This window comes from Uloborus diversus, chromosome 1 (genome assembly GCF_026930045.1).
Source record: "Uloborus diversus isolate 005 chromosome 1, Udiv.v.3.1, whole genome shotgun sequence".
NCBI classification, from domain to species: Eukaryota; Metazoa; Arthropoda; class Arachnida; order Araneae; family Uloboridae; genus Uloborus; species Uloborus diversus.
In genome coordinates this window covers 161910855-161927908 of record NC_072731.1, presented here as the reverse complement: position 1 = coordinate 161927908, position 17054 = coordinate 161910855, and the positions used below count along the sequence as shown (strand labels likewise).

Below are 17054 nucleotides of genomic sequence, written 5' to 3'. Positions count from 1 at the left end.
TTCATCATTAAATTTGTTGTAAACGAATTTGATTTCTTTTCCAATTAAAAATTTTTGTTGCTCACTTTTAATTAACTGACATTTTTCACCTTTTTCACTTTTTAAAGACATGATTATCAACAAACTAGTTTAATAACTTTTATTCTATTGTACATAATTATTTTTCACCTGGCATTAATTAATAATGAATACTAAGTGTAAAAAGTAAATGAATAGGAAGGAAATAATTCCATTAATACTTTTTTTATTCATTTCTAAAATATTTTTTACCGAAGTTTATTGAGTACTTTCATTAGTTGAGGTTACATTAATTTTTTGTTCAGAGGATTAATTTTACATCCTCCAAATGTAACAAATACCAATTCCCAAGAACGTCCAATGTTTGTCGTCCAATTTTAAATTACTCTTTTTATGAATCGTAGCTATTACATATCCTAAGTCTATTTCATGCAAATGCACAATGTATTTATTCAGAATAACCCAAATGAAAAAACGTTTAATAATGCTACTTTATTCCTGTCTCTTTGAATAATTTTATTATTACTAACAATTATAAGCAATTTGAATTTTATCATGTTTATATGTTACTAAATTTGAAAATTTATTTATTCATCCATTTACACCAAGTGTAACCAAAAATAATACATTCTTCTTCTCTTTTCTTTATAAGATTGCACTAAAGTAAATAATTATGTATGTAACTGAAAAAGTCTATTTTTCATTTTTTTTCCATCATAAACGCTAAATGTAACCTTTTTAATTCTTCAAATATTTATATTTTGGCTAATTATAAAGAATAAATGAATACGGAACAAAAAAGAAGACAAAATTAAGGGCTTTCAATTTTATTTTATAATTAATATTGATTGATACTCATACATGTGTTCGCTAGATGGCAGCATGAACGATAAGAAAATCAAGTAGAAAAGCGAAGATATTGCACTATTTCACCCTGACGCTTTCAGAATCTTTCGGTCTCTAACCGAACGTGAAAAAAAAATCGCGAGTTTTCCGCGGTTGTTTATGATTTTTCCATTTTCGTTGATGTAGAACGTATTATATTTTAAATTTGTTACCATTTGTTTTGAAAAAAAAATGTCCTTTGTATCGTTAAATCAATATCTTAACACTGTAAGTTTTCCCAACTTAAGATAGAATTTCTTTGATCATTTTAGTTTTTGTTTTTTCCTTTTTCGTTTTAAATTATGAAATTGCTTTGCAATTGGTACATTAATATGCTGTTGACCTTTCCGGGATGTATTATTAAATTTCTACCTTAAACTTCGTTTAATAATGAAACTTCTGTTTTCCTTCCAAACTTATACTAAGTGTCAGATATGAATCATGAAAAGCTTGTATTAATATGGAAAAATTTCGTTACTTGAAGCGGTTCGACTCGAACCGTACCATGTTTCGGATGCTCGTTGGTGAGATAAATTTACTTTTCTACTAGTTTGTGGCACTCCCAGCTTCTGTGAGATCACATCTGCCTCCTGCTTAGTTATTCACCAATCCAGACTGATGAGTCTAATAAGAACAAAACTGCAGTCTCTGGATGTGATAAACAGGCTGTCTTGTATATTACATTGATCTCTGTGCCCATTTTGGAAAAAAGTTCATTTCCAAAATTTGTGGAATATACACCGCTAATGCTTTTACATTACAATAATGTGTTGCTGTCAAAAATCACCGCTATAAGCAATGAGAGAGCAAATCCTTTGTTTTTGGCATATAACTAAATGTCACAACTGGGCTGTTGCAGTGACGGATACAAAAATAATTTTTGGAGGGTGTCCAGGAAATTGAAAAGCATACTCCCACCCCCCACAATGTTTCATACAATATTGTGCATGATTTCATTTTTAAAAGTTTTAGGATCCCTTTAGGCTAACTAATCTACTTTTAAGCACATAAATGTTTTGCATTAATATAACTTTAAATGGGGATGTAAAGTATTTTTAACATTTCAAACAAATTAAATACCGAACTCTATATAATTTTACCGAGATAATATAAAATGATCGGCTTTAATTAGGAACACGGTTATAATGATTATAACACAAGGGCAAGATTATTAATCAAACCCACACTCAAGATTTTATAATTTATATTTTGACCATAAAATAATTTAATTAAGAAAATAATAACTTCATAACATATTAGTTTTATTGAAGAACTCAGAAACTATTTCTTTGCTGATTTGTTCTTAAAGCCATGATACAGTTGAGATAACATTTTGATATTACATGCTGTTTCTGTGAATATTATGGTTTTTCCAAGAGACTGCCATGTGATTTATTTCATTTTGCATTTTTAATAAGCTGAAAAGAGATCTATTACTTCTCAAAAATAACCTCCTGGTCTTAATGACTTTTCTCGCAACTTATTTTATAAATGTTAATTATTGAATTAACATTTATAATTTGAATTAAATTAAATTGAATTAAATTTGAATTAAAGGACAAATCGTGATATTACGTTCCCTTGAATTTGAAATCAGTGACTTAAGTGTATTCTGCCACTCTTGCCACTGACTAAAGTATTACTTCTTTAGCAAACAAAACTGCTTTTATTCAAATATGCTTTGTTTTATGTTCATTGTATATAACTAAAAGGTATTTTTAAGTTATAGAGAAGTCTAATAAGAAATAATAGTTGAAATAAAAAGGTCAATTATTTTTTTAATATATGGAATAGATTAATTGATCCCTTTGAAAGCCCCCCCCCCCAAAAAAAACACGCTACCGGGCTCTTGGTGTAAAAGCAAGTAGTTATGCCTTAATGCTGGCTTAAGGACAGTAGTTTTACTGCTTATTGCTATTGTCATATTTTAACTGAAGCAGAAGTTGACACTCAAACTTGATTTTAGTCTTTAAAAATATTTCAAAAATTAAAGTTATATTGTTAGTCGAGATATTTTTAAATGATGTCTTTTATTTCTGAACTATAAAAAAGTTAGAATACAATAGTGGAGAAAAGAGAAATAAGTCTAATTGTTGATATTTTTGATAGTAATTTTTGGTTCAATTTTGTTAGCATTCATGTTTTGTATTTTGTTTCTTTTCTGAGCTTCTATGAAAAATAGCTTTCATATAGTTTTCTGTTTTCCAGATTGAAGATTCCCTTCGTGCTGGAAATGGCGATTATACAGCCGTAAGCAACAAATTGGGTTTCTAACACATTTAATTTGGCTCAAAATGGATATTATGTGACTATTAACATTTTTTTTTTTTTTTCTGAATTCTTCATTTTTTTTTTTTTTTTTTTTTCAGATGTGTCTTTCAATTCAAGATGTTCATGCTTTTAACCCAAAAATTTACTCTGCATATAATGCTGATTCAAGTGTTAAAAGAATTTTTCAGCAACCATGGGATGATGTTGTATTACTTCATATTAGGTTAGTTTTGTTATATCTTTGAAATATTTTTATTTGTATGAAATTACAGTACTTCATGAAGATTGATTTAACAAAAAATTTGAAGCTTGATTTAATTGTTTACTGTGAAGTCTTAAAAAATACTTCATCGCCTCAGAGCAACAGTAAGATATCTTACTGTTATTCCTGGGTTAGATGTCTTATTGTTGCTCTGAGACGAAGACTTACTACTTGTTACATATTTTTATGTATACTTTATATTTATGAGGATTTTATAAACTGGTTAGAAAAAAAACTTAAATATTTTGTTTCAATTGAAAAAAAAAATTTAAAAAGACTATTTGCACGTCTGCGAGTTGATGATTCAAATTTTATTCTCAAGAAATAGACTCAGGAATGTATAAAATGCTTTTTTTTTTTTTGGAAGGGGTTCAGGCCAAATGTTATGAAAAATTTCCCAATTTAAGTTTGATAATATTCAAATCCTTATTCACAATGAGTACTTGTATAAAGTGCGATCAAACACACTTGTAGATCGCTTCTTCTCTTAAGTTCCAAAAGCCCCATGACTTTTTTTTTTTAACATATGAATTCCAAGAGCATATATGTACAACATCCGTGAGTTTGTTCTGTGTTGGTAGAAATAATAAAAAGTCCCCAAACAGAAAATAATAAAATGAGTCTGAGCTTTTCCTAACTTCAAAGGGTTCATTATTACTCTTTCACAGACTTACTACCAAACGGCACGACCTTGAAGGTCACGGACCTGGACAAAACTCTGGATTTAGATTAATTCCCACTAGATATGAGACCAGGTAAAGTGGTTTGACTGCATAATGCATAGGTCCTAGTTCATGCATTTGTCTATATTATGCATGACTGCTCTTCCTAGCAGTGTCTTCTTTTAAGAATGAATAATGTTCTAGTGGATGTTCTCCCTGTCGATCCTTGTGCCTTTCTCCCCTATGGGAATATTTTCTGACACAAATTTTTTACTTGTTAAGGAATTGAGCTGAATTAAAAAAAAAGTGTTTTCCGTGTCGGTTTTTGGCGATCTGGACACCAATGATCTGTATCCACGAATCTACATTTTTAATGATTTAGCACATCGCTGGTTAAAACCTTCTGTATATTCTTGCATTGTAAATGCTTTTGCTTAATGTACAGCATCCCCCCCCCCCTCCAAAAAAAAACTGTATCTGAACTATTAACGATTGTTCCTTTGTACAGAAGATTTTCACATTATCCTTGGACAGTTGTCCTACTCAGACTAGTTGTAAGGAAAACTTTACATGTTTTGGTGTGAATGCTGTTCTTAAAGTTAACCTTTGACCATTAATTATTTCCTTTTTTATATACATGATTATTTACGTTTTCGTAAAAATTAATAAAAGGATAGTAACTTTTAAGGAATTAAAGTTTTCAACAAAAATTGTTTTAATAATCTATGAATAGTAATGTTAATCATTTATAAGATTGTTGAAACATACAGATTGCTTACCTTTTCTTTTCTTTTAAGGTGTATCCATGAAATTAATAAAGAAAATTATGTGGAAGCATTCAAGCATCACTTTTCTTTAATACAGTATCCTTCAATGTTTTTATGTCAAATTCTTCTTCATTTTCTTTTCAAACATCTGTTCATTTGACTTGAACTGCTTTTTAATTTTTATTTAATGAAGAGAAAAAAAAAATTTTTAACATATATAGTGGCTTGACTCCAAGCAATTTAGATCCCTAAAACGTCAAGATATTGTTATATGAAGGGCCACGGGGAAGAATGATCATAGTCCACCATGCTCAAATTCCCCTCATTACGTTTTTGAGCTTGAAATCTCAAATCATTTTTAAGTTAGCCTCATTCTTCCCTGTTAAAGCTCACTCACTATGATTATTCTTGCCTGAATAATATTTCTCTTGAATACTGTCTATAATAATTTACATGTTCCCATAGGTTAACCAGTTTTTTAGAAAAATGGACTTTGATTGTTCTTCCCTGTAGCCCTTCATATTTTAATGCTGTCTACTGGGGTTATAGCATTGTGCAGGGTGCTTTTCCTCATTCTTGTGGGAAAGTTTTATCAGGTCATAGAAATAAGCTTAATTGTGCCCAGAATGCATGTAGCAATCATAGCTAAATAATTCAGATGCATGTTGTGAGCAGATACATTTGCTGCAGATATGTACATTGTCCAATAATTTTTGATTAATATCATTATGGAACAATGATTATCTTCAAAATCTGTGGATAAACTAATGAAAACATTCATCTCTTGCTTTCATGGATTCATGATTGAAAACAAGATAAACATTGCATTACTAAAAGTTTAACCTGCACACTGTAATTGTTTTACTGTTCGAAAAAGTGAATTCCTTGTCAATTTGATCGTTCAGTGATAGATTCAGATTATCACGACTCTAAGAAAACTTAACATCTTTATTGAAGACTATGTACATACAGTAGCCCCTCGTTATATCGCTCTTTTCTTCTGTCTCCCGAAATATTAAAGCCTAAAATAAGAAAAAAACTTTGCTTTAAGTTTGAAACCATTTCTGAAAACATATGGTATTGCACAGAGAAGGTCTCTTTCTTCTCTGTTTTGTCAATGAACAAAAGGAAGCAATTCTTCTGAATTCGCTTGAAAAGCAGCAGTAATTCCTGTCATCCAAATGTACATACCAGTGCAGTATATTTCAGTTTAAGATGGTCTGTAAACTACTTGACATCTTCTTTTGCATTGATACATTGCCATTACAAGGAGTGAGAGACATCAAGCAAGTGTCATCGTAGCCCATGTAGAAGAGAACATACGCCCTTCTTTTAGTACAGAAAAGATTTGTACTTGGTTGCACAAACCAGGATGTGCATCAAAGAAGGGAATAATGATCTGGATGGGCGAAATAGTTTCCTGGAAACAATCTGGTTTCTTTTACTTTTCACATCCTTTCTACAGCAAGTAAAATGGATTAGAAAATCTACTCGGAATAAGAGGGTATTGGAATGCTCATTCTTATCTCGCGGTAGCTCAGAAAGATCGTCTTCATTCGCCATTTGATGATTTTAACTTTCTGACGGTGAAAATTTACTTAAATTTTAATCTTGTTTAAATTTTAATAGGTGTGATAGTACCAACATTGAAACCATTAGAAACTAATGTCAAAAAGAACGAATGCCAATTTACTTGTGTATTAGACATAACTATTTTTAATGCCCTCCGTTATATCGCGCTTTCGGATATATCGCTCTTTTACTTTGTCCCCCGAAAAGCGCGATATAACGAGGGGTTACTGTATTTACATCTTAGTGATTAAACCAAACCAGTTCATTCAAAACATAGCGAATTACTCGCTTCCACGGAGCTTGCCCTTGTGATCCGAATTCTATTCCGTCTCTCAAACTCTCAGTGTTGCCACTAAATTTTTTCATAATCTACTTACTTAATTCAATAAGCGCTTGCAGCGCTCGATATTGGTTCTAATAATAGGCGGGAAGGAGCGTATAGCTTAGGTTTCTCTACATTTACATACCTGCAGGCTGCAAATAGTTTTAGTTGTGTGCATAGATACTTTATATTTTTATCTGACTATGGTAGCATTTAATTTGAATTGCAATGCTTTAGCATTGACTTAACCATAGAAATCATGTTATTCATGTTTTTTTTTATTTATTTAATCGGAACTCATAAAACTGAATTTCTCTTTTGCAATCTGTTTTGAGCCCTTTTAATTTTTAATGTAAATCAAAGTTATCAATTAATTTTGTATGAAATCTAATGAAGAGTAAAGGCTCTTTTTTTCCTTTGAAATGGAAATTGAAGAATAAAACAAGGTCAAATTTTACCCATAGTTGGTAAAAAAAATCAGGGCCATTTTGCACACCTATAATTTAGAATATTTTATTTATGTATTTATACACACATATCCATATGTATGAATTTGCATTATATATTATTACTATAATTGTTTGCTACCTATGTATTACCAAATATTATTTGAAATGTAATTACTATAGTATTATTAGATGCCAATGAAATTCTTTAGTGTATATATGTATATATATATATATATAATAAAAGTGAAAAATATTGAAAAGACCACACCAAGAGCCCAGAGATGCGCAACGCAGCAAAACTAAAAAGCCAAGTAAATATAAAATTAAGCAAACAGAATAATTTCAAATGTTAAACAAATAATAAATAATAAGTGATGATAAAAAGGAAAAATGCAAACAGCTATTAAGTAGGAATAGATAAAGAGTGAATCCAGAGCTCATCAGCCGTGGAGGATTCGTTAATTATGGTCAAAAGACCAAAATTTTAACTATGAACTAGAAGAGAATGTTTAAGCTCCAGTACATGTAATATAGAGTAACAATGGGCAGAAGCACCACTTGCTAAGCTAAAAACAATAAACTAGAGCTCAAACCTAAAACTGAAAGCAGGGCGTTTCGCCTCGACTAATTAGGAAAACATGTTCCGATAATTAGCCTTCCACGGGACAGTACCTGCCTATAACAAAATTGTCTTACCTTGAAATCCACGTAAACAAAACCAAATCCATTGTTCAACCTGATAAAAAAACCATTCCATTTGTCAACAAAACATTAAAAACATAAAAACATATCCAGAAATCAGTCCATAGACATACCGAGTTGCCTGTTTCGCACATGTAAAATTCATCCACCCTGGTGATTCATAAAAAATGGTTTGTCACGGTTGTATCATACATTTACACAGTTAAACAGTTTCAAAGGAAGCGAAATGCTCATTGAAGGCTATACTTAAGCAAATGTTTTCAACTAGATTTTTAGGGAAGTTATTATTAAAAAGTAAGTTATTGAGTACTGAAATTTCTTGCTTAAATGCAGAAATGGTATTGCAAATTCTTTTAATTCTGATAGCTTGCGAAACAATAATGCCAATAAAAACCTTTTTACTTAAGCAGGAGGAAAAATCTTGTAAGCTGTTAACTGTGAAATTGAATTCGCGTCTTTTATCATAGATTGTATTGGTTCTGGATTGTTAATAATAGTGTTGAAGTGATCAATTTACTTAATATGCTTGATATAAATTACTTAGATACTTTTGATTTTGAAAACCTCTTCACCAATATCCCACTCATTGAACTTTTTTTCCTCTGTTTCAGAACTTTTTAATTCAGTCAAGGATTCCCTTGATTTTAATGAATTGTCTTCTCTTGGTCTTTTTAAATTTTGTATTTTCAATAATTTTTTCAAAAATGGTAATTCATGTTTTCTACAAATTAATGGCATAGCAATGGGAGCTAATTTTAGCTCTACATTAGCCAACCTTTTTCTTTTATATTATGAAAGAAAATATTTAATTGACAATCCTTCCTCTACACCTCTTTGTTGCAGATACATTGATGACCTTTTATGTATAAATTTTCCTAATTTTTCTGAACTTAGCAAAACTATTTACCATAGTTCATTAACGCTCAAAAAGACCAGTTCTAATCAAAATAGCTTTAATTTCCTGGATATCAACATACAAATTGACTCAAATTGTTCCACTACAATCTATGATAAAAGACGCGAGTTCAATTTCACAGTTAACAGCTTACAAGATTTTTCCTCCTGCTTAAGTAAAAAGGTTTTTATTGGCATTATTGTTTCGCAAGCTATCAGAATTAAAAGAATTTGCAATACCATTTCTGCATTTAAGCAAGAAATTTCAGTACTCAAAAACTTACTTTTTAATAATAACTTCCCTAAAAATCTAGTTGAAAACATTTGCTTAAGTATAGCCTTCGATGAGCATTTTGCTTCCTTTGAAACTGTTTAACTGTGTAAATGTATGATACAACCGTGACAAACCATTTTTTATGAATCACCGGGGTGGATGAATTTTACACGTGCGAAACAGGCGACTCGGTATGTCTATGGACTGATTTCTGGATATGTTTTTATGTTTTTAATGTTTTGTTGACAAATGGAATGTTTTTTTTTTATCAGGTTGAACAATGGATTTGGTTTTGTTTACGTAGATTTCAAGGTAAGACAATTTTGTTATAGGCAGGTACTGTCCCGTGGAAGGCTAATTATCGGAACTTGTTTTCCTAATTAGTCGAGGCGAAACCCCCTGCTTTTAGTTTTAGGTTTGAGCTCTAGTTTATTGTTTTTAGCTTAGCAAGTGGTGCTTCTTCTGCCCATTGTTACTCTATATTACATGTACTGGAGCTTAAACATTCTCTTCTAGTTCATAGTTAAAATTTTGGTCTTTTGACCATAATTAACGAATCCTCCACGGCTGATGAGCTCTGGATTCACTCTTTATCTATTCCTACTTAATAGCTGTTTGCATTTTTCCTTTTTATCATCACTTATTATTTATTATTTGTTTAATATTTGAAATTCTGTTTGCTTAATTTCATATTTACTTGGCTTTTTAGTTTTGCTCCGTTGCACATCTATGGGCTCTTGGTGTGGTCTTTTCAATATTTTTCACTTTTGTTATTTTTTATATATATATATATATATATATATATATATATATATATATATATAATTTTTTTTTTTTTTTTTTTTTTTTAAAAAAAAAAAAAAGGTGGCATGTTTGCTAAAATAAATTTTGTTAGTCAAAATATGTATTATATAATTTTTTTTCCCAAAAGAAGTGTCCTTAATATTGTACAGGACATTCACAAAGATCTTGCAAACCCAGAAAGATGAAAATTGGGCTTTGCCAATTATGTATACATTATGTTTGGACTTGAGGAAAATAGCCACTAAAGTAAGGATATAACCGCACTCTTTTTTTTTTTCTGTCAAATCTGTAGATGTTTGTGATTACTAATCAGTGCTATTTTGCTCTTTGAAAAGGTGAATTAAAAAAAAAAAAGTTTAAAAAAATAAATTTTTTTAAGTAAATAAAAACTCACACTTAAAAAAATAAATTTTTTTAAGTGTGAGTTGTTTTTTATCTCATCAAAAAATATAATCAGCAGTTCAATTTTCTACAATAGATTTCACTAAACACTTCTCAACACTACAGATTTTTTTGGGAACATTGAATTCATAAACTTTTATATTAATTTCTTAATGGAACCTTGTAACGTGGACCAACGGGCCCCATGCGTGGAGTGTGTTGTTCCGTCTTGCGGGGCATTTTGGACCGCATTACGAAAACAACTTCTGTTACAATTTTAGTGATAAATATTATCCAATACTGTTAACTTAGGGGGGTTTTTTGTGTATTCATCAAATGAAAAACAAAGTTTAAAGGACTATAGAACTTATTAAATTGATTTTAATTGATAAATCATCTTCAATTAAAAACCGCAATAAACATTCACCATTAGTATACAATTAGGTTTTTAAAATCAAAAGAAAAATTAGTTATTAAATGTTCATGAAAAAATTAATGCAAATTAAAGTTAACAAGAGATGTATCATATTTGGGAATATAAAAGTGTGAATTCCTGAGCAGGCACTGGATTTTGGAAGGATAAGTCATATGTTACTTTTCTGCGCAGTTACATTAATATTTGCTAGGGGTAAAAAAGTTCCTGTTTTTTCTTGATTTTGAAATGTAAAAGAGAAATGAAAGAAAAATAAATGAATATGTAAAAACACAAACTACTTGGGTGTTTTCTCGATCTAATTTTAGAGAAACATAGTTGGTCTGCCTAATAAGAAAAGTTGCAGTGATTTCAGAAAGAAAAGAAAAAAACTATTTAACAATTGTATTTAAAAAAAAAGTTTGCAAATTTATTAATCTGTAATTTAGTTCTAAAGCTTTGCGGTTACTTTGCATTATCCGAATTTTAGGTCTTCCAATCATACGTAAAATTTATTGAAGCATTTGTGGAAAAACAACTCAGTTAAAAAAAAATAAAAAAACACTTTTTTTTTTTTCAACCACTTGGTTTAAACCGAACAACCCTTTCGAATACTCTCCAGGCAATATGTATTAGTTCCTTTAAATACTTTAACTTGGATGTTTTCAAATAGTTGCCTTTTTTTAGGCTGATAATCAATTAGACAAAAAAGAAAAACCTCATGAAATGCTTGAGAAGGGAGCTGATCTTCTGATGGGATTCTTCAGAATATGTGTTGGTGACAAGTTAGTAATTTTATTTAAAAATTGTTTATTAATTATTATAGTTTCATGTCATGAATTAAAAATTAGGGAAAGTGACTATTTTGCATGAAATAGCTGAAGTCATTTTTTTTAAAGTTATTTGTAGGGGGAAAATTAGATCATTTTGAATAGCATAACAAATGCACTATTATCATTATATTGAGAGCATAAATCGATTTCGAAATCTTAAAAATACCTTTAAATGCTACTGTAGTTATCTGTAATTGCACAGAGCATCACATTGATTATTTTTCTGTCAGGGCAACCTAAGTAATGTAAAGAGAGTTACTGTAATCTTACAAAATAATACTTTCTTGACAGTAATTGATTTTCTTTTGTGATTTTATTATTGGACTATAAGAAAGCTTGCCTTGGATGAGCTCATCTTCTCTGTGGCAAATGTTGCAGCTTTCTCAGAAACATCATTATTGTTGTTGAAATAAGAAAAATTAATTTTTAATGGATATAAAAAGTATGTGTTGCAATCAAAGTAAAATGTATGTTAAATGAAGAAACATTTGTTTTTATTAAACAATTTTAAATCAATATCATTAATTTTTTTCCTTAAAACAAAATATTAATATACATCATGTATAATTAATTAGATACTTATGAGTTATGTTTTTTTTATAAAAATTCTGCTAATGCATATGTACTAAGTTACCTTCCTTTCATAAAAGTATTTTTGTGCTAGTTATACTTTGTGTCATTATATTGATGGATTATGAACAACAAGAAAACTGAACTATACTCAAAATTCACTTTTAATTGTTGCATAAATAAATTTTATGTGTGTTCTAGCCCATGAGTCAAATATCAGGTGCAGCCCAGGGGTGGAAAAAAGTTAAGCACCATTGCCTTAAACAAAAATTAACTTGACCCAAAGTTTGTTAAATTCAGAGAAACTCAAAAACAAAAGGTCATTGCAACACAAGTCGACTGATCATATGAGGCAGTGTGAAGCAAAGGGATGTAAGTGCCAAAATTAAAAATTTCAAGATAATCAGTATGGTCCATATGGTAGGAGAACATCTCTTCTGTTTTAAGGCAAGAGATAGTACTAGTAGTTGGTGGGTGCTGCTATACAGCATGATTTAGAAAAAAATTACTGAAAGACTACCCAAGATCTGAACTTTAAACGTGTTTTACTCGAAAACTTTAAAAAGTCCACTTACATCCTTTTGCTTCTCACTGCCTCATATAAAATTTAAACATATCTATGTTTAAAAGTTAGAAGTCGAAAAGAGAAAATAAACAAAAAATAAGTAAATGTGTAAATTGTAGACAACCAAAAACCTAGTATGTGATGTGTTGTTCCTACTACATGTAAAATATGGAAATAAAAACTTGAAAAATAAATAGACAGCCTACTCAACTGCAATCACCTTTCATTTCATTAATCTTTATAAAGTTTAGTTTTCATTTTATTTCATCTATATATGTGTGTGTACATATACAAATAAGTAGTAATATAAGGAAAAGGTATTAAGAACATGAAGAGGCATGTGCTTCGAAATTTTACATCAAAGCATTATTTATGAGTTTATTATCAATTTTATATGAATAGTTAGTGTTTAAATGAAATTATCAAGCTCAAATGTCAAATTGCTTTCTTCACTTCTTCTTATTCTTATCCGTTTTTGTTTTCATTTTAGCCGATCTTTGCAAGAAGACACAAAACGATGGGGCATTTTGAATTTAACAAATCAACTGTTCAAAATATACTTCAAGGTTATTATATTTTAATATTTTATAATGATTTAATATTTTTTTCACAATCTTTTTTAATGTCTAGAAGTAATGTTTATTCTAGTCGATTCTAAAAGTGCATTTTTTATTTTTTATCTAATTGTTTGGGTGTACACATTAAGTGTTGATTTATCTTCATTATTTTCATTCCAAATGCATGCTATGTCAACTTAATTTACAGTATTCCATAATACAGTCAGACCTTGATACAAAGTCACTCTTCGTTCATTCAAGAAACTGACCTTATCAGCAACCTTATGACCAATTCATATGTGTTTGTCAATAAAAAATACTTACATATAAACAATATCATTTTTGTGTAAAATTTAATGCTTTTTTTTATTTTGTTTACCCGTTTGAAATTAATGGAATTGGTAAATTATGTTAAAATATGTAATAATTTTGATTTGGAATAAAGTATACAAATATACTCTAGCAAAGTACTGATATACAACTTACATTACTTAAAAAATTACTTCTTACATAAGTCATATTTTTTTCCTTTTAATTTTGCATAATGTTTTCTTAGTTGCTGTATTTTCGGAAAATTTTCTTCTGCTTTGTTAAAATCTGAAACAAAATGCCTTATTACACTCATGCTCTCAGCACTTCTGCTTGTGTAACGACTTCATTTGATAATTACACTCAATTTCTGCTGTATTTTTGGTTTTTTGTACTACATATGTTCATGAGAGAAATTGCTTTTTGTTGATAAAAGATTGTGTACTATTACCATGTAAGGTTCTTAGAATTAAGTCTGTGTAACACTAAAATCACTCAACAAAAGTTTGAAAATGTGACTTTATAAACGACTGTGGTATTTAAGACCTAACATTATATCCAATAATCATAACATAGAAATCCTATTTGATGAGCTGACTCTTTGAAAAAGTGACTTTATGCGCAGGATGACCTTATATACAAGTGACCTTAGATCAAAGTCTGACTGTACTTAATTGTAGCAATGAAAAAATTCACTCAACAAAATGACTGTCATCATTAATGAGAATACATAAATGCTAATAATGTGTATGCAATAATTTTATTTTATTTTATTTTTAGGTTAATAAGCTTCATCTTCTAAAGCCTTTGATACGAGTTATTGAAAGCTCTAATTTGAAGGATCAGTATCCAATTGCTCAAAGAGTGGCTTATAAGTGATTGTTTTAGTTTTTGTTTAAATATTGTTGTTTTAAAAAGTTATGCAATGTATTTTGTGCTATTTTTACTGTTGATTGTGTGTGTGTATATATATTGGACATAGTGGGGAACTTAGTGGGGTGGACTCTTTAGGGATGAGTGATTTTTGCTTTTCAGAGAACTCTTTTTACCTTTATCTTTTTTTCTAAATGATATCCATTCAATTGTTTTATTCTTTTTTATATGAGGGACATTGCAGCGGGAATTCTTGTTTTTTCTACATGGGTAGTTAGTTTTTTATACTTAATATCGGAGGATGATTTTAATCCTTTGGGTATGGCTGATGGAACAAATCATACAATCTATGAAGATCTTTCAAGTACGCGAGAAAAAATAGTTGATGAAGCAACTGCTCAGTGGGCACTAGATAAATCAAGTTGTAATAAATATACGCATTCTGACACCAAGCAGCTGGAAACATTTTCTATCTACTTATTTTTTTCAATAAAATGGTTCAAACACTGGAAAGTTTACTGAAGTTTTTCAACTTTTCAATTTACAAAGTTTAAACAGAACAACGTCTGTCGGGTCCTCTAGTATATATATATATATCCAATGTATATGTATCCAAATCCAAGACTTTTAGCCTTTGGTTAGACATCTAAAGAAAACTCTCTCTCTCAGGAACTTATCAGCAAAGGATCGAACTAAAGATTGAAGAGGAACGCATCTTAACTTAGGTGTTGAATAAAGCCTTTGAATAATGGTCCAATAAGTTGCCTTGGCAACTTGACAGCTTAAAAGCAGATTCATAGTCCAGCAACATGTCTAAGTGTAAACAGTACACTACAACAGAAGAAAACAAGCTATACTCATTTCCGCACATGTAACTCCTTTATCACACATAGGCTCAAAAAGGGTTCTCCTTGCTTTAGAGGTCTATTGTGCAGGAATTGCAAGTGAAGGTGAATGAATTTTTCTCTCATAATCACTTGAGATATATATTTTTTATTTCTTTTTTTCATTCTTTCAAATTAAATTTCCAGTCATCTTTGAAAGCACTTTGAGTTAAAGGAAGTTAAGTTCGAGATATTGAGCATAATTAGCATGGAATTAAAGACAAAGGGATCGGGACTTGATAAAAACTTCGAGTTATAGTAATATTAGAGTTCTAGGACTTAGAGTTATCGCAAATTGACTGTATATACAGAACTATATTTTTCCTTTTTTGTTTGCCATTTATTAGTTGATTGGAATGAAAAGGGAATCTCTCTTTTTATTGACTGATAGCTTGCACAATCTTTAGTGTATTTATTTTGCTATTAAAATGGAATTTATTTTTATGCAGGAAGTAAATTGATTACCCCTTAATTAATAATTTTTGAAATCCATCATAACTTTAAGTTTTTCATCGCTTTCAGTTTTGTTAGTTGCTACTTGCTAAAAAATATTCATATTGTAATAATTTTTAATTTTTATTTCAGGTATTTTGTAGGGCAACAACAAATGTTTCAAAGTAAATTTAAAATAGGTAAGTGTCACTTTCTGAAGCACACCTCTTTAACAAAATTGCATCTGTAACTTTTATATGACCAAAATGTTCCTGGTTGCCAATAGAAGGGCTAGATTTTTCTGTATACAAAAATTCCATCGTAGTTTTTTTTTTTTTTTAAATTTGCTTACATATTTTACAATTTACTTTGCTGAGAAAATATTTTCTTTTTCAGCTGATGAAAATTTATCATTTGCCTTTTTACACTGTCATAAAGACTCGAAAAGAAACAAGCGTCTAATTTTAATATTTCTCATCACCGTAAAAATGGTCTTGGTAAGTGCATTTACAGAAATTAAATGATAATATTACATCTATTGGTTACATTTCATTTATAGGTAAAATTTTCGGATTGATCTTTAAAGCACTTTTTCCTTCATTGAAAACCTTTTATCCCTGGCAACCCTGATTCGGGACGCGAGAAAGATAGGCAACCTTACTTAAGCATTTTATTTCCATCTTTTTTTCTTTGTTTATGTTAACGATTTTCGGAAACTCAATGAGGGTAAATTAGTAATTTTTAGGCACCTTCAACCCCTTGTAACCCTGATTAGTTCACGCGAAAGAGGTAGAAATTCTTGCTTTCACTTTTTATTTACAACTTATACTCTTCATCTATGGTAACATTTTTAGGAAACTCGATAAGGTAGGTCAAGTTTAGTGGGATCTTGCCCTATAAGTATTAGTAGTTACTAGTAGTAAGTACTAAGAGTTGTAACAGTGAATTGTAACCCTTACTAAGTGTTTATTTATATTAAGCCAAAAATTGATGTCTACCAATAGGATCCCAAAATTTCCCTTCTCCAAAATGACTTTTTTTTTCTTTTTTGACTCCTAAAACTGCTCAAAAAAAAATAATAATTTGAATTTTAACTTCTGGAATTCAAATTATGTTTTTCACAATCACAAGTGTGTGTGTGTAGGCGTCTGTGTTTGTGTCTGTGTGCAGGAATGAGCAGCAATCGAAGTATATATCCTATATTTCCTGTATTTTCAAGAAAAGCATCAAAATCATCCTATATTTCCTATATTTTTGAAAAATGTCTTATATTTTCTATATTTCCGTTTTTTGTTGTTGTTGAACCAGGAGGACATTAATTCTACAAATTTTGGTGCATGTTACACTAAAGGAAAA

The 17054-nt window shown here is 29.8% G+C and overlaps 1 protein-coding gene across 1 annotated transcript in view; it reads left to right on the top strand.

Annotated features, from left to right (window-relative positions):
• The first annotated feature begins 992 nt into the window (after window positions 1–992).
• Window positions 993–17054, top strand: part of LOC129222584 (PCI domain-containing protein 2-like) — a 28602-nt gene continuing 12540 nt past the window's right edge. The window contains exons 1-10 of the mRNA XM_054857102.1: window positions 993–1131; window positions 3112–3153; window positions 3273–3397; window positions 4896–4961; window positions 10032–10128; window positions 11363–11460; window positions 13134–13209; window positions 14290–14384; window positions 15852–15898; window positions 16095–16195. Of these exons, the coding sequence (XP_054713077.1) occupies window positions 1096–1131; window positions 3112–3153; window positions 3273–3397; window positions 4896–4961; window positions 10032–10128; window positions 11363–11460; window positions 13134–13209; window positions 14290–14384; window positions 15852–15898; window positions 16095–16195 (783 nt within the window). The 5' untranslated portion in view covers window positions 993–1095. The remainder of the gene's footprint in view (window positions 1132–3111; window positions 3154–3272; window positions 3398–4895; window positions 4962–10031; window positions 10129–11362; window positions 11461–13133; window positions 13210–14289; window positions 14385–15851; window positions 15899–16094; window positions 16196–17054) is intronic.